Here is an 18,246-nt window from a genome sequence, read left to right as displayed (position 1 = left end):
ATTTTAGAATTATAAAAATTTTGTATCATTATTTACAAAATATTTTACAGTATATTCCGCAATGTCTACCCATCACTTATAATTTTTGTATTCCTGCCAAAAATAAAATTACATAAATTAGGTGTCACTATTTAATATTAAAGTGAAGAAGAATTTTTATTACTGTGCAGATCCTAATTACGATTTTTTTTTCTTTGGAAAGTGATTAAAAATATTTTTTTAGAGCTTAAAAAGTTACTTAAAAGGTGCTTATTTTTTGTTGAAAAATCTGGCTACGCTCCCTGCATAACTCTATGGAAATTGTGGTTATTATTGAATTTTTAATTAAAATGTATAATAATTTTGATATAAATACATAATTTACGTAGAACGAGATAAATATACAACAATACAGATTGATTTTCTTTCTTCCTTTAATTTTTGTTAGGTATATTCTGATCAACCATTATAAGTACTATGACAAAATCTACCAAAGAAAGTTCATAGCTTTGATGATAGCTTTCTGTTGGCTCTTCAGTTTCTTGATGCTAACGCCAACCCTGGCTGGAGCTTGGGGTGAATTTGGTTATAAAGAAAAAACTTTCTCCTGCACCATTTTGAAGAAAAACGGATCAAGTCCCAAGAAATTCTTATTTGTTTTGGGATTTTTATTGCCTTGCGTCATCATTGTCATCAGTTATTCTTGCATTTTTTATCGAGTAAGTTCTACAATTCTATATCGTCCTTGCTTGACTTAAAATGTGTTTGTTATACAGTACTCATTCACGCAAACATACTTAATAAAACTACTTAATAAAAAAAATTGAAAAGAATGGCTTCGTAATCTAGATCTAGAAAATAATGCTTCATTTTTGAAAAGTTTTAAGACCAATTATAAGTCTAAATATTGCTAGAACTGGGTAAACTCAAGTACAAACTATTCCAAGACTGGAGCACGGTCGAAGTTTTTAGAAAGAAAAAATTTTTTTTTTAAATAATTGCAAGGAAGTCTTTTTTTTTCAATATTATTACAAAACTATTATATAAAATAAATAATATAAAACCATGAACCAGTAAAAGGTAAGTTTTTTATAGAAGGAAGCACCAATAAGACAAATGGAAATTAATAATATTTTAGTATTGAATACTTGCAACTCGAGAATTAGACAGCTGAACGGCGGATGGTTATGTATAAACTAAACGGCGAGTTAACGTTACAGCTATTAGGAGTAATGATGTATTATACCGCTGAATCAATTTTCGGATCAGATTTAATTTGGACCTGCAAATCAGGCGTGGGTGTCGATTCGCTGCTAATTCGTGGAATAAGCAAATTCGACGCTTCAGGAGCCAATTAGGTTCGACATCCATGCTTGACGTCGCTTGCTGGTACCCAATTGGATACCTTCAAGAACGTTTCCATAAGTAAATCGTGGCATGTGTCGATTCAAAGGCCAATTAGATTCGATACACACGCGTGACGTCGCTTACAGGTATCCATTTAAATTTGATTTAAATCGCATTATTAGGAATGATCACTTCACTTCTTTTCGAGTTGCGAATACCCAGTTGTTATTAACGTTTCCATGCTTATGCGAATAATAATTTAAGTAATTGCATGCATTGCTCACACTAAGTTCTAACCTATCCTACCTATTTGAGGTTGACACCGGTCTGTTTCCATAGAAACTGGAGGAAGCCGTAATTGAGTGTGACAAATGTAAAAATAAATACCATTGAAAGTTAATGTAAGCGCACAAAAGCGTCGCTATTGTTTCAGGACTAAGTAAGTTTCAGGATTAAGTAATTTGCAGATTAACAAGTGCCTAAGTTAGTATTAGGCAGATTATCTACTAAATTTGCTAATTTCTTTAGGTAATTTGAGAATTGGAAACAATTTTCGACACTTAACTGCATCACCCCTGCACATTACCCCTAGATAGTTTATTGAATAACTCATTTTCGCACTTTAATGGTAACAAAGATGTAAGAAATATCATTATGTGACATGGTCCCTTGACCTATTCGCAGTTTGTTACATATATGTGAATCCGTTTTATGGGAATTAATAGCATAGTACAAACTATATAGTTATTACAGTTACTATATCATTCGCATAGTTACATACATATCGTTTTTAAATGGCAATAGTAATTTCTGCACCAATATATAACTCTCAACCAACTCCAGCCTTATTTACGCCTTTTATAGCTATAATTAATAATATTGTAGCTAAACAGTTTGAAAAATGCTCAATTGTAATAAAATGATAAATATAATTTGAATCTTGTTCTAGGTTCATAAAAGTAGAAAAAATGTGGAGGCTCATTCTCCCACCCCAACCAAAACTCCTGGAGGTGTTTCGAGTCCGGCTCCTTTAATGCGACAATTATCTCATCGTCAGGACGAAATCCGACTGACCAGGATGATGCTCATCATATTCTGTTCCTTTTTAATGTGTTTTCTGCCGCTTATGATAGCCAATGTCTTAGAAGATAAGATGGAGTAAGCAACTTATATACTATTACTCTATAAAGTTCCACTTGCAGGCAAAAATAAATTTTGTACTTGTTAATTATATCTCAATTACAAACTATCTATAAGGGATAAGAGTATTTTTTTTTTCTTTAATTTTTTTCAGTGTTATTTTTGACACTAACTTGATTAGTTACTTGGGTTCAAATTCTTTTAGGTATGAAATTTCTGACAGTAGAGATTTGAAACTAGTTTTTTTTTTTTAATTTTTATTATTTATATATTTTTCCCCTTTAATGGCTTGATAACTCAAGTTCGGACTTAGCCATCCGGAAATTTTCATTCCAAACTATTCTACATTCAAACTTAGTTGCAAAACATGTGGCTTTATTAAGTTCAAACAGCTGGTCCACCTGAATTTGGCCACAATTTCTTTTAAACACCAGCTGGCTTGGGCCCTGGAAATTCTTTTGCAGAAAGTTTTGGACAAGGCATTCTAATTAGGGATCTAGTTTAAAATTACAAGTCTACTGAGTTGAAGATATAAGTCTACGGAGTCCCAATTTTCCAAAATTACGAGTCTTCGGAGTTGAACAATGATAGTCGTTAACTCAGAATTGTATCATCTGTCCAACGCCGCTTATAAAATAAAATAAAATTTGAGCATTTATCCATCTAACCTTTTACATAACTGTTTCAATAATGTATACTGCTTATTGTATAATGTTTGAATAATTTATACTGGTGACCAAAATTCTTTTAATTTTAATTTATTGAAATATTGATACAATCTCTTAACTACCACTAATTTTCTTAAAGTACAGCAGTTCCGTTGATATTGAAACGTATGCACATGTCCAAACATGCCAACTTGTTGCGCTTTGCAAGCAAATTTTTTCTAATGGTAGCAAAATTTATATTTTTAATGTATGATTTATGGTATAGTAAATTTGACTTAGTTATTTTCACCACCATTACGTAATTCAAACCTATGAATAAAATTCTAATTAGCTTTTAAGTATTTGCAAAATTGAACAAAATTCTGCAAATTTTAAATCTTAGAAGTCTTTTCGATTTTATAAAATCTTTTCGAAAAAGTGTAAAAGTTGGCATGTCAAGTTATAGGAAATTCGAAACAGCAAATTACACAGAATATGCTGAAAAAAGTCTAATATTGCAACAGAAAAAAAATGGAATAATTTATTTTAAATTAGAACAAACGACGATTTTACTGGATTATGTATTTGCACTCCATATTGTGTTTCCTACTTGCTTCAAATTAACAATTTAAAATGAAGAATTACTAATGTATGATTCGTAGTTTGATAAATTTGACTTTGTGATTTTGACAACCACAACATAACAATTCAAACCTATGAATGAAATGCCAATTTGTTCCATATATCACGTGGAAAGGAGCTTAAGTGTTCTCAAAATTCTACAAGATGTAGTTTTTAAAAGTTCTACTATTTAATTTTTTTTCTTCCAAAAGTGGCAGGCTGCATGTCAAGTTATATGAAATTCCAAACATTAAATTACAAAACGTATGCTAAAAAAAAGTATCTTTACTACAAAAATATTTAAGAAAAATTTATTTTAAATTAGAATAAAAGATTATTTTACAGGATTATGCAGTTGCATAACGGTACCATTCCTTCTAATTGCTTAAAAGTAACAACTTACAATGACGAATTACAATACATGTTTTTTGATTTAGTGAAACCACCGCTACTTAATAATTCAAACCTATGAATAAAATGCAATTAGTTCCATATATCATGAGGCAAGGCTTTGTATTCTGCAAGTTTTAGTTTTTGAAATCTCTTCAACTTTATAAAATCTTTTCCAAAAAATGGCGAGGTTGGAATCTTTGCATGTCAATAGGAAATACGAAACAGCGAATAGTTATAGCCAAATTCGAAACAACGAATTACAAAACGTGTACTGAAAGAAGTCTTATTTACTGCAAGAATATCGAATAATTTATTTTAAATTAGAACAAAAGACGATTTCACGGGATTATGTATTTGCATGCCGTACCGTTCCTCCTACTTGCTTACAACTTACAATGACGAATTACATTTGCTAAAAGCTTGACTTAAATCGTACTCCAACAAAGACAGTTCGTTTACTTGGTTGACAAATACGATTTTTACCATGTAACGATTTTGGTGAAGCATTAGCTGCGCTTTGGTTAACCGGAACCGCTGAGGCGAATTTCCTCCGTGATTTTGTCTTCATCCTCTTTTGGATTTCGTCTGTAAATCCGCTTTACAATTTTTTTTAACTGCATTTTTTTTATTCATTTGGAGAACGAAGAAAAAACAGTTCTCCCCCTGTTTTAGAGATTATAAGTTCCAAAGCCGTTTTTTTATGTCGAAAAAATTGTTTCACGTAGCCAAGAATTTGTTCCCGTCGTAATCTCCGTAAAAAGTATTTTTTTTTAAGACAATTTCTTTTGAGTGTTAGGATTCTACCCATTGAGAGTTTATTCTCCTAAGAGTTATGATAAGAAAACTATAGTGAATATTAAGGTTATTTTCTTTTCAATAAAAATACTGCAACATGCCTTAAGAATATAGAGATTATGATGGATATTAAGGTTATTTTTAAGATAAAATGACTGATGATTTTGAGACTATAACATATTCGTAGTATTATAAAAGCATTGGTAAAATATATATTCGTATATATTATCTATGATATTCGTAACATTTAAAACTGTCAATGTTAAAAGGGGTATGTTACAAATCTGAACTTTCGAGAAAAACCAATAAAACTGTGTCAATTGTGGAAAGATTGTTTTAATTGCTTCCAAATTGTTGGATTCTCTTCTTTAGGCAGTTTAGAAAGTTACTCGGTATATATTCAACGATTGAGGAAGAGAAAAATAAGGTAGCGCTAAAAAATGATAAAAATAAATTAATAAATTTATAAAAAGTCTTCGTGCGGTAAATTATGTGTTAGTTTTCCAAACAGCAATGATTTATTAGTTTTTCATTTTAGTTTAAAACATTATTTCAAACAGTGTTTTTTTATTTTTTTTAGTGGTTTAAATACAAACAATTGCCAAAATTATCGGTAGTTCCAATAGTCAATTAAATATAGATAATTTGAGTAATTTACTTATTGATTCATAATCTGCGCAGTCGCAAGATTATTAAATTTTTTAGATTATTAAATTAATCACTACACTCTGCTCTGAGAACTAGTGGATATCGAAGCTGAGCAACAACTCCTGTATTCTCAGTCTCCCAAGTAGCACCTAATATTAGATAATATCAGAAAAATCGGCAAAATCTAACGTTATCTTGCACAACTTCTAATATTAGAAAGATACAAGGGGTCGCTGTTTGCTCAGCCTTACATAATATTAGATTCTATGCAAACTAATATTATCTAGCGTTCGCCATAATATTATTTTGCATTTGTTTTTGATGCTATATAATATTAGATTTTGTATTTTCTGATATTATTTTGCTTTGCTTTTTTTTTTTTTTGGAGTAAGCAAGAGGAAGATATGGATAGTAGTAGATTAATTCGGTGATATAATTTTACTTAATTTTATAATTGTTGAAGAAATTAGACTTTTTAACATTTTAAAATAATTTATTTTAAGTGCAATGTATGTATAAAGAAAAAATACACAGATCCGGGGTTCTATCCTCGGACAATTTTTTCGAGCTTTCTGCGAAAATTCTCTCTAGTACTAATACTTTTCAGAAAATAATTTTATATAGTAGCAAATATATATATATATTACTAATTTCAAGTGACAGAAGTATTTCCTGTTTACAAAAGAATATTAAAAAAAAAAAGCCTTCATGTATAGAATAGAACAGTATATAATTTTTTTAATTACAAATGTAAGAATTTTTTTTTAATATACATATAAAAGAATACATATTCTGATATTATTGGCGATGTTCATCTGTTCTAAAAATTTTTTTTGTTGTGTAGTTATCGTTTTACAATTTTATCGATTTGGAAATTACTTTTTATAATAGCAATCAGTCAGTGTGGAATTTCTTTTATTCTCAAAGTAAAAAAGAAAATAAATAAATAAATCATGAGCGTTTCTTTCATCTCTGATAAGCGAGAGAGGTATTTTTTGAAAATAATTCTGCAGAATAGGGTAGAAAAAAAAGCTCTGCAGAAAAAAAAAATCTTTCCAAAAATTCTGCAGATAACACTTTTTTGCTTCCCAAATAAAAAAAAATCTTTCAACAAGAACTCTGTAATGTCCTGTGACAATGTCGCCACGATTCTGCTACGGGGACTGCTATGGGTTGACAAAATGGGTATCATCAAGACTATCGTGTTCGTCTAACCACCAACCGGAACATTTACTCTTGCCTCTCAGAGTCCAAGGTTAAGAAAACAGGGATGATCACAGTCGGCCTTAGCTATTCATAGGCTGAGTTTAGTAACTTCTTAGAGATAACACAACCCTGTCTTATATGAATTCCACACCGTATAGTTTGTAAAAGCCACATCATCAATTACATTCCTATCTGTTACATCTGTAACATTTAAACAGAAACATGATCATAAACATAAAAGATACGCATTATACTTAGATAGTGCATTTCAGTTATTCCATGTTTTCATTAAAAAAAATCCAGTAATCATCAATATTATTTGTATCTGTTTCATCTAGTTATAACTGATACATTTAAAAACTTACAAGACTATAAAAACGAGTAAAATCCCCATATTTTAGTGCTAATGTGTATGTTTTAATTTATCTCAGAAGATCGTGTTTCGCATCAACATCAACAAATAACCGCTTATCTTAGCACTTCTGGAAAAGCACATTATCATATACCTTGTATATTATGATTAAAAAGAGCAGATAACCTCCTATATCCGCCTCTGATTTGTGAACAAGCTTTCGCTGATTCAAGGCAGTTACCGTAACTTACAAGGAAACTTTATCACCTGCAATACAGTTCTAAATTCTCAATGAAGTATCCCATAAACCATTTCAACTCACAAATTATGTACATTGGTTAGAAATCTACCATCAATCGTGAGATCTCCGACAAAACTCAAAAGCCAACTCGTTGTGATGCTGTTCTTTGACTCAAGGGCGAGGTTGATGAAGATCGCCATCTGACCAGTTGTTATTCTTGATGGACGCGTGTTGGGGTGACACTTTGTATTTAACTCAAATCTTGTCACGTTTTGGTGATTACTTACCTGTCACTCTTTCCCCCCATCTTAATTGCTATTCGTAAGGAGAATGGTGTCCTACCTGATTAATGTCAACATTCCTGATGCATGTTGTCTTATATATAAATACAAGCAAAGGCACTTAACCTATATGTTGGGAGATGAGAAGTTTTTTGGAATTTTGGGCGATTAAATACGTTTTGTAAGGTCTTTCAACTTTTGTTATCAAGAAGGTATTTTTTAGGAGGTGTTTAATGAAAGTAGATTAAATTGTTGAAAGCTTAATGTGTATATCTTAGAAAACAATTAATATAAAATTACTTTTTTTTTTAAAGAAAAGCACATTGAAAATTTTCCCCAAATAGTATCGAGAATGGTGTCCTTCTTGATTAATGTCAACATTCCTGATGCATGATTTTCTATGTAAACAAAAGCAAAGGCTCTTAACCTATGTGTTGAAAGATAAAACAATTCAGATAATTAAAAACATTCTTTTCTGAGATTTTTCAACTTTTGTTATCAGAAAGGTATTTTTTTACGGAAATGTTTAACCAACATGATAACTAAGAGTGTTGGATCATGAAGCTGTCAGAAAGATGGCAAAGTGTCATCGAACAGAATGAAAGATATTTGCCGGATTAAAACTTATTTTTTGTGTAGAAAAAAGTGAGTTTTATTTCACTCTAAAAAATTGAAATTGCGTTTTTGCTGATCCGAAATTTGAGAGAGAAGCGTAAAGGCAATTTCTAACGAAAGGCAATTGTATTCTAATCTCTCTACATAAATAAATTAGTTTTTATTAATTTATAATTCCTCCTTTGCTATATTATTTACCTAATAATGATTTGTAGATTAGTGATTTGAAACGTTTTTTTTCTCTCAATTATGCACCAATTTATAACCATTCTTAACACACATACATGCTTACCAACTGCTCCTGCTTTTGGCGAGAGATTTCCCACGATTATTTATAGTAGTAGAAATTTTATGCTTTTCCATTTATACAGTTTTTCGATTGTGCAAATTTAATTTGAAAAAAAATTAGATCAGTGCCGTGATAGCTCAGGAGATACAGCTTTCACCTTCTAATGAGGAGAACCAGGTTCGAATAGCAGCGATGTCGATACGAATTCCGCATCATTTTTACGCAACAGAGCTGACGTAAAAATATCCTCAGTGGTAGACAGATCATGGGTTAGAGTCCCCTTGCCGAGAGGCTAACCGTGGGAGGTTTTTCTCTCCATGTAACGCAAATGCAGGTCAAAAAGTCCTCCAGTCCCGCAGTGGACTGATCGTTAAGACACGGTTCCCAGCCGATCACCGAAGTCAAGGATAACTGACTGTGGTCAGTATGCGGGTGGGTGTGACCACTTGGATCAGTCTGTGTAGGGACCGGGGGTGTGCTGTATTGGTTCTCGTTAAACTGTTCTAACGTAAAGTGCTCGACTTCGAGTGCAGGTCATTGGGCTACCGAAGCGGGGATGCCATCCCCTCTGCAGAGGATCAAAATTCTGATGGCATGTCTTCGGATCATCCTCAGGGATGTTTCCCAGACCGTCACCAATCGCCCATTGTGCAGCTCTAGTGCGACGTAAATGAACTACAACTACAAAAAGTCCTCCACAAACACAAACTTCTCCCACTGTTTGATCCAGGAGTTCCCTTGTCTTCTGGATTGGGTTTTAAACTACAAGGCCACGGAGTTGAACATTAGTAGTCGTAAACCCAAAAAATGAGGTCGGCTGTTCAACGATGGATATAAAATAAAAATATATAATAATTTAGATCGCTACTGTATAAAAATAATTTAAACAAATTTATAAGACTTAATAAACTTGCTACTAAACAATCGCTCTTTGTGTTCTTTGAATGGTAACATTTTGGGCACATCAGTAATTCATTGACGACCTAAATTGAAAAGCATTCTATTCCTTTTTAGTGTTCCAACCATCCATACAGTTGCTTCCATCTTGGCTTGGATGTCGTCTTGCATCAATCCTATTATCTATGCGGCGATGAATCGCCAGTACAGGCAAGCGTATGTCCGACTATTTTGCGGAGCCAAAAGAAGATTAGGAAACACCAATTCCAGTTCAAGCAATTGCCGATCTGGTTCCGGCCATTCCAAGACACTGATGTCGGAAGTATTCGTGTTTAATGGCACAGCGAACGGAAATGGGCACTGCGTCACTAACAATGAAAAAAATAAACAACAGAAAGAGGAAAACAAGATGTGAGAGTTTTCTTTTAAAACTTAACCTGATGTGGGACAAGTAATTTGGTTAATTGGTGCCTTGTACTGTTTTCTGAATTTACTTCAATGATTTAAAATCTATAAATATAGTAGTTCGGAGATACTGGTACTGGCTTTTGAAAACTTAATACCAAAGAATTATTTTTCTAGAGTCCATGCATTTGTTATCGTTATACAATGTATTTACGTTAAATGTATATTCACTTTTTTTGAAATTTTTTTTTTATAGAAATGTATACAAATAACATGTACTATGCATTTCTTTTAAGAGGGCAGCATTTTTGCTCTAAAAGGAAATACGAATTTCTAACCCAAATATTTAGAAAAGTTGGCAACTTATTTTGAAGTAAGTTTTTCTTTTAAATTTGATATAGCTGCCTAAAATGTGTGACGGAATTGTTCGATAACAAGTTTAAAGATTTCTTATGGAATCCTAAAACAGTTACATCTACCTACATTTAGGAATTCTGAAAATTTTATTGTTACTGAACATTTTTGCAGAACAAAATAAGATTTTTTTTCTTAAAAATCACGAGATTTTTCCAGAACATTAAAAATTACGCATAATTAAAAAAAAAAATTCAGTAAGTTTATTTTTATGGGAAAGATTTTGTTCTTTACATATCATTTGTTAGCGTAAAAATTCCCTTTTATCAGAAACTTGATTTTCAGTGAAATTTAAATTGATAAAATTGAATTTTTTTATATTTATGAAACATATATAAATTTTAAATTATTAAAACATGTTTAGTAAATCATTATTGTTACACAACATATTTTTCTCCCTTTTTTTAAATTTTTTTCTTTCTTTGATGATAAAAAATTCTTTTAATTAATTTTCAAATGTTTAAGTAAAAATAGTTTCTATTTCATAAGTTTGGAAAATAATGTACAAAAATTAGAGAATCTCTCGAAACTGTAGGGAAAGTTGGCAACTATGCAATAATAAGATTTATTCAAATGATAGAAAAAAAAATATCAAGTAGATCGTACTTGTGTAAAAGGTTTCTTCTCTAGCATTTATTACTTTTAAAAAAACGTAAAAACTCAAGCAAAATTCTAAGCGTAAAAACTTTCAGCAAAAATTAATGTATAATCTTCAGTACAAAATTAGTATGATGTATTTCAATGTTTTTAAGATAAACATTTTGTAGATAAATTACAAACAAATAGCGCATGTTTATTAACGCTAATTACTATTACCCTAATAGAAAAGTTATAATTTTTCTTAATCAAAAATTCCTTTTCGTAACTGAAAAATGTTTATATTTTTCCATTTTCAAATCTTTTAACATTCAAAGAGATGTGTACTTTTTTTTAAAGGCCACAAAAATAGGGAATCTCCCTATAGAAGAGAGAGACGGCATTTATGAAAGAACTATGTTTGGAGTTTTGAAAAACATTTACGCGTATACAATTTTAGTCAGTTATTTTAAAAGAAAACAAAATTATTCTATAACTAACTTTCTGAGATATTTGTGATAGAAATTAGCTACATTTCCTTACAGCGAGCATTCGAAATGAAAAACGAAATGAACTCTTAAAATAATACCCATATTTGCATGTTCTACATTTTTATGACGAAACATTAAAACGTTGAATTCCATGCAAAAGCATCATTATGCTTAGAAATACCTGAAAGACTGTTATAAATGGATCTGACAGGGATTTGTTTTTAACTTTCTTGAAATTAAAGTGTTATATCTTGTTACATTTAAACTTTTTTTTTTTCATGAGAATAATATTTTTGTATTGAAACATCATTTGACATTTTTGATAAGCATCATTTTCATTTTACACTATTTATCCATGACTGATAAAACTTAAATGAATTTCATTCGGAGAGTTTAATCAGTTTATCAAAACATCAGAAATCTTGCTGCAGCGTTGTATAAGTTATTAATATTCATTATTATTTAACCTACAGTTTTATTAATCTCACATTCATAAGTTGTAGGAGGGGAATCATTAGATCAATAAGTTTTTGTCAGTTTAATATTGTGATAATTTAATATGTTTAAAAAAATTAATTTTGAACAAAATTATTTTGTTTATGTCTTCTTTGTTTAGTTAGAATTTTTTTTTTCGTTTAATGTTAGCTTTCTATACTGAATTTGCTCAGAACTAATAATGGAAATATATATATCTCATTCAAATTTTCCTCCTAAAATTGATTTTGAGCACAAGAGTTTTTTGATTTTGGTCAATTTTGAAAAAAATTACATTAGCTAGTTTTATTAGTTTAGTTGTTTGTCCTACTTCAGCAAACTATATTTTAATTGACTTCGTATTGTTCATTTAATTTTTACAAGATTATTCATTAGATGAACATGCTGCTGTTTCAATTAAATAGTTATGTGATAATATGATCAGTTCACAACGAAAATTTTTGAACAAAAATATTTTGCACAAGTCTTTTTTTGTTTAGTTAAATATTATTTTGTGCATTTGTTTGCTTTTTATATTGAATTTGTTTTAGAGATAATTGTAGTGTTAGTTAATTTTTTCTGTTTATAAAGTATAACTTTTTATTGGACGATATAATTAACGTGTATGACTGTTTGCTCTTTTGTCTGTATAAGAACTAAGTGGGGTTCCTTAGTGACATTTCAGTGAATTTGAGTAAATTATTTTTATTCAATATTATCTCATTTGAAAAGATGAGTGGATGAAGGTTCCTTAGTGGCATTTCATTGAATTTGAGTCAATTAGCTTTTAAGTTAATATGTTAGTAGAAAATAAAGATTTGCCTTTATTTGTAAGCTTTTGCAAAATCCCTCTTTCTCTTTGTATTTTGATTTCAAAAGGCAGGTCTAAAGTTACTCAAAGACTCTTTGTTACCAGGTGCACTTGGAAACTTTTTCCATTCCAAAAACTGTCAACTACTACCTTCATTCACAAAAATCTTTTAATTTAGAGATTTGGTAAAATAGATCAATGTTGCAGGTTTAACAATATTTTTTTAAAAACTTTTATTTAGAACTTTTATCGACTAAGCTCTAAAATTGTGAGAATAAATAATAACTAGATGATTTAAAGTTATGTATTATTATTGATCTTGTTAAAGAAATCAGATTCTTAAAAATGTTGGGTAGGTTTCAAATCATAAAATTAATGGAAACATACAACCAAATTTGCCACACAACTTTCTCCAAAAATTGGATTTGAGGGTAAACATATTTTTGAATTCGATAACATTATATCAATTAATTTCAAATGTTAATTTCCTGTTAATTTCATATGCTTTTAGTTTAGAGTTAGCACGTTTGCAAACTAAGCCACTTATAAATTCTAGCCAGAATTAACATTTCATTAAGTTCAAAATATGAATACAGTGTTTGCAACTATTAATTAACTTATTTGTCTCTAAAGATTTATGCAACTCACAAAAGCAAACAATGTATGCAAACTTGTTTTTGACTTTAAAAAAAATTACATGCTGAGTATATGATTTAACTTCGTTATTATTCATAGAAGGAATACTAAATGAATGAAATTTATATCTGATTTCAATTTCATATTTTATGTAAACATGATGACAATGGCATAACTTTTATAAAACATGATAAATGTAATAAAAATAAATATTTTAAGTAAAAATCTAAGCTTTCCAATAAGTATTTTAAATAGATATTGAAACTATTCTTTTACAATGTTCCTACCACTATTTCCACTAATTATACAAAGAGAACAGTGTGCTTTTTAACCTTAGTACAACTATGTAATTTTTTAATAAAAATTTGAACAAATATTTGCTTCATTATTTGAGTTCTTGGCTTACATAGAACACATGCAAATTTTTTTATTTCATGTATATTATTATTTTTAGTATCCAGATTCTTGAAATGTATTAGTTATTTTATTTAAATAAAGTATCAAGTGAAGATATAAGATTAAAAAAACAATTATTCAGTTTTGAACTAATTACTAAATCATGTTTTTAATTGTTAATAACTAAACATTTTTGGAAATATGACTTTATACTTTTTAAGTAACATTTTATTATTAATACTTATGTAAAGTTACAATTTCAACCTTTAAAGAATAAATACACAGAACGTTACTTTTATTTTTATAATCATCCAGTGCTGAATACGTGGAAACTTACGAAATTGCTTGGATATACACAGTTTTGCCTTTTTACTTCCTTGGACCCAGTGCTGGACATAGGTATTTCAGCAAATGTAACATAGGTTTAATCTGCTGATAAACAACTCTGAAATATTTACTAACAACAAAGGATTAAAACTGTAACAGCCATTTCTTGAACAGCTTTATAATTAAGCTTTATATAATGAACCCATAATTATAATCTATCAGACTGAAAATAAACATTTATTTCGAATTTTGGTTCCTCATTCCTGGTTGACAGTTTCAAAATCAAATTCCACAAATAAACAGACTTAAAATGTGAATTCTGCTTTCATTTTTATATTAGTAATTTTATGGAGTTTGGATTAGTGCACAACATATGTCAATTAAAATCTACAAAAGCAAAATTTCATTGCAATCAATTAAAAAATATTTATTTTCCTCTTTTGAGAAAAGCACATTACCTTAGTAAAAAGTGTTTTGAAGAACATACAGTTCAATAATTGGTATTATTATTATGTCCAACATATAGCAATGTAAATATTTTAATAAATAATATTAAAAGTGCATAATTTAATCACAAGAACAAAGAATAAATTAAATGTTTGTAAGAACATGAACAAAATGAACACACTCCCCCCCCCCCAATATTCTTAAAACCCTCCTCTATTATGTCACAAAGTATCACATTTCAGCATGCCCCCCCCCCAATTGTCACATTGCAATTTATATAAACATGTCTTACAGATGATCTTTTAAATTTTGAAACTTTAACTTCATTTTATTAATGTCATTTGTAATTATACCAATGTTTAAATTTATACTTAATTTGTTAGAATATATTTTTATCGTGTTTATTAATTTTTTATTAACAAAAATGCGGGATTTCACACTTCTTGTTCCCCCTAGTCACAAACTGTTACAATTTCATGAGACCCCTTCCTCCTTTCCTAGCATATTATAAATATAATTGAGCATTATGCAATAGTTAAAAAAGTTATCCCACTCAACATTTCCCATAATTAAAACTATAGTGGCTATAAAATATATTTAATAGCCTATCCCAGTGTTTCCCAAACTTATGACATTTGTGTACCCTTTCTAAATGTTTCGTAACGCTGTGTACCATTAATACAAAATGAATGTATTTTTTACTGTAAAAAATTTGCCCAAAGGTTAAAAGTCACTAGTGGCTGTTGATACCCCTAATTATTAACTGTTAACTCTGCAAAAAATAGCCAATCTTAAATTTTCATGGCTAGCTTTGTTTTTAAATAAAATTTTGTAAAATATTCGTTTGTTGCAAGATATTTCGCATATGAGCGCATACCCCCGCTAAACTGTTCCTGTACCCCTGGGGGTACACGTACCACACTTTGGGAAACACTAGCCAATCCTGAAGACAAAAAATAAAAACATAAAATGCAATATATAAATTTAGCAGTTCACAAATTTAGTTTAAATAAAATATATTTTACTAATTAAAACAATTACTTAAAATATAAAATATTCTAATAAATTGTGGCAAATCAGAACTAAATACACTGGATGAACAAAATAAAAATGATTTACTAAATATCAAAATGTGTATATAATTATTATTTTTTTAATACTAGAAAAAATAACTTTACTAGATATAGTTGGCTCAAATGATGATCCCTTATGTATTAATTTTTCATCTGTAAAAAGATAATCATATTTTATTATTACTAATACAGGCAGTTAAAAGAATAATTATACATAATTTTAGATTTATGAATTATAAAAGTTTTATAACTATAAAATAATTTTTTATTGAAAAATGGACGGATATAAAGTAATTTCACTCATATATATTATAAAATACAATTTTGCATAAATGGTTTCAAATTTAAAACTAGTCTTCAAATAAATTATCAAAACTATTAGATCATTTTTGAGCTTACTTATAATTTTAAACATTAACAACAGCCATACCATGAAGTTCATAACAATTACATAATAATAAATTTCTATTTTATTTAAAAACTATGCAAGTAAACTAATCTCAATAAAGGTGTAAATAAATTAAATAAAATATTAAAATGATTTGAAAGATATCAAGCCTGAAAATCATTCAATAAATATCAAGTAAAAACAAATATTAACAAAGACACAAACTAGATACATTGACTAGCATCAACACATGACAATTATTAAGCATGTATTGCAAAATTTACACAAGAATAACAATTTATATTTAATTAATTAAACATTATGTCACTGCATCTTAACAAATACTTTCAAAATTTACCAGTTATTTAAAATGTTTAACTAGGTAAGTTAAAATGTGACCCATATTTATTTTGTTTTATACATACATTTAACCAATAAGAATTAAGCAATAATTAGCATTGGGTTTGATAGTTAAAAAAACTATAAATAAATGCTTAAACACAATCTAAACTGATTAATTTAATTTTGCTAATTGTAAAAAACAATAGAATCTATATCACTCATTTCAATTTGAATATAAAAATAGTTTTACTATACGGCATTTTTGCAATTGATAGCATTTTTTAAAATCTTAAACCCTGAATTAAACGTAATTTTTTTTTCGTGTAAAACGCTGAACATTTAGAAAGAAAATTAGAGTGCAAAATATGTATCTTAAATACTTCTAGGTAACATTTATAAAATATAAACAATAAATTTAGACTAGAATTTTATGTTGAATATTATGAATTAAAAAATACAAGGTGAAAGCATAATTTTTTAAACTCCGATGATACTGAAGATATAATAAGACATTTAAAGTCCTTCCATACTGGCTTGATTTAACTTTTTGAACTCTGCCACTTGAGAAACAATGTACTCAATGATATGTTTTCCATCTCGATTACTAGATGGCAGTTTATCTGTTATGTTAAGAATATCTCCACACTCTCTGATAAAATATTCAAGATCTTCGTCAGAGCATTTGTTCGTCAACTGAGCAAGTCGTGCTTTTTCTGTGCTGAACGCTTCATCTAAATCAAAAAGTTCAAGAGCGGGTTTTTGTAGTTCTCGAAACGAGGGTGGGAAAACCTAGCGTGAAGAACAATAAATTGGTTTTAATAACTGAAATACAAACAATGGATATTATCTTTAATGTATTCTAAATAAATAAAAAATATTTTTATATATTGGGAAACAGTTATAGTCTTTGTTTTGTAATTAAAGAAAAAAAAGTATTGAAATTATCTTCTGGATGATTTCAATTTCATAATTGAAGTTTAAGGTAGTCCATTAATGGTGTCACATTTTATTTCAATATTTAGGAGCCCCTTTTCATCTTTGTCACAAAATATTTCACTTCATTATATCCCTATCCTCTACTCACATGTCACACTATAAAACATAAACTAATGTTTCTTAACCTGATTGCCTCAAAGGATAAGTAAAATAATTCTGCATTTTACCGCTATCCGGTAAGGTAAGTAACTTGAACAGTTTAATTTTTACACATACAAAGTTGTAGCACTCTAAAAACTTTTTAACCAGTTTGTTTCTGATCATTCATGTGTTCTCTATCTGATTTACCCGAAGGATCCGGATATTTGCGTTTTACCACCAATCAGTAAGGTAAGTAATTTGGACTATTGACATAATTTTTACGTGTGCAAAGTTGTTGCACTCTACAAACTTTTTAACCAGTTTGTTTTTGATCATTCCCTTGCTCTCTACTTGATTTACTTGAAAGATCAATAAAATATTTATGTTTTACTACAAACCAGTAAGGTAAATAATTTGAACAATTGATCTAATTTTTACACATTCATAGTTGTGGTACTCTAAAAACTTTTTAATCAGTTTGTTTTTGATCATTCACCTGCTCTCTACTTGATTTACTCGAAGAATCAATAAAATATTTGTGTTTTACCGCCAACCAGTAAGGTAAATAATTTGACATAATTTTTATGCATGCAAAGTTGAGATGCTCTAAACCACTTTGCGTCTGATCATTCAAATAATCTCTGTAATGAAAAGTATTTTGAGCTTAAACTTATTTAAATATATATAAAATCTACATTTATTTTAATTCAAATATTTATCCATGGACCCGCAGGAGAGAAAAAATAACATAAGCAATGCTAACAGTTAAGAAACTAAGCACTACTTTATGGAACATGTTTTAAATTTATTTTAAAATTATAAATATACATATCAATGATGTTTTTGAGCATAGCACTAATAATAGGCATGTCTAGACTATTTTTAACAAAAAAAGATGAAAAAATAAATAAAATAAATAATTTATCGGTTGATTTCAA

General features: G+C 29.1%; 2 protein-coding genes across 8 annotated transcripts in view; one reads left to right on the top strand and one right to left on the bottom strand.

Moving 5' to 3' along the window:
- The window catches only part of LOC107445483 (protein trapped in endoderm-1), an 89,981-nt gene extending 76,349 nt beyond the window's left edge, over positions 1-13,632 (top strand). For 5 of the 6 annotated variants that reach the window (XM_016059880.3, XM_016059879.5, XM_071187169.1 and 2 more), the window contains 3 exons: positions 428-698; positions 2,276-2,484; positions 9,569-10,463. In XM_016059880.3, coding sequence (XP_015915366.1) covers positions 428-698; positions 2,276-2,484; positions 9,569-9,866 — 778 coding nt within the window. In that variant the 3' untranslated portion in view covers positions 9,867-10,463. Of the gene's footprint in view, positions 1-427; positions 699-2,275; positions 2,485-9,568 lie in introns of all 6 variants that reach the window. The other variant, XM_071187168.2, reaches the window with a different exon arrangement.
- Positions 13,633-15,625: 1,993 nt separating this feature from the next.
- The window catches only part of LOC107445484 (intraflagellar transport protein 52 homolog), a 39,628-nt gene continuing 37,007 nt past the window's right edge, over positions 15,626-18,246 (bottom strand). For both annotated transcript variants that reach the window (XM_016059885.4, XM_016059886.4), the window contains exon 11: positions 15,626-17,020. In XM_016059885.4, the coding sequence (XP_015915371.1) occupies positions 16,745-17,020 (276 nt within the window). In that variant the 3' untranslated portion in view covers positions 15,626-16,744. The remainder of the gene's footprint in view (positions 17,021-18,246) is intronic.

The sequence above is a fragment of the Parasteatoda tepidariorum genome, chromosome 9 (genome assembly GCF_982258835.1).
Source record: "Parasteatoda tepidariorum strain Cologne lab strain chromosome 9, Ptep-v5.0, whole genome shotgun sequence".
Classification (NCBI taxonomy): domain Eukaryota; kingdom Metazoa; phylum Arthropoda; class Arachnida; order Araneae; family Theridiidae; genus Parasteatoda; species Parasteatoda tepidariorum.
Note: the sequence above shows the minus strand (reverse complement) of the source record. Positions and strands in the feature narration are given on the sequence as shown.